Source organism: Octodon degus, unplaced genomic scaffold, assembly GCF_000260255.1.
Source record: "Octodon degus isolate 3935 unplaced genomic scaffold, OctDeg1.0 scaffold00067, whole genome shotgun sequence".
Taxonomy (NCBI): domain Eukaryota; kingdom Metazoa; phylum Chordata; class Mammalia; order Rodentia; family Octodontidae; genus Octodon; species Octodon degus.
Genome location: NW_004524643.1, coordinates 11,817,986 through 11,818,514, shown reverse-complemented (window position 1 = coordinate 11,818,514; position 529 = coordinate 11,817,986). Strand labels below are relative to the sequence as shown.

Here is a 529-nt window from a genome sequence, read left to right as displayed (position 1 = left end):
GAGGCCAAGGTGGAAAGGTTTTAGTAGCCCCACTGGAATAGCCAGCAGACATTGCTGTACAAGGTGACTTGGGCAGCAGTCAGTAGGGTGCAAGGATGTATGAAATGCTTTGGTAGCGTTCACCTTTTAGATTTGCAATAAGCCCTCTCCTTAATTCTAAGCCCCTCACTCTCTGGATAACAAACGGAGTACTTGTGTGAGGTTTGCCCCCGTTCCTTGACTTTTTTGTAAGTAAACATACTTCCTTTTCCTTTCTGGGTATTAGAGAAAAGTTTTGGAAAATTGGAAACAAGGAAAGAGATGGAGAATATGGAGCTTGTTTCTTCCCCGGAAAGTGTTCTGGGGGCCAACAGCCTCTCATATATTGCGCTCGTCCTGGCTTCAGGATGTGGGAAGTGAGCTTTGATGGGGAAGTGAAAAGTACACATCAATTCAAGAAACTCCTCTCCTCGCCGCCTCTTCCCGTGATTACTCCGAGGTAATAATTTGCATGTCTCATGGGGATTATTTGAATTCTTTTAAAAAAAAA

General features: G+C 44.0%; 1 protein-coding gene across 1 annotated transcript in view; it reads left to right on the top strand.

Moving 5' to 3' along the window:
- The window catches only part of Hps5 (HPS5, biogenesis of lysosomal organelles complex 2 subunit 2), a 43,351-nt gene that overhangs the window by 10,486 nt on the left and 32,336 nt on the right, over window positions 1-529 (top strand). Inside the window, exon 7 of the mRNA XM_023719333.1 lies at window positions 266-478. Within this exon, the coding sequence (XP_023575101.1) occupies window positions 266-478 (213 nt within the window). The remainder of the gene's footprint in view (window positions 1-265; window positions 479-529) is intronic.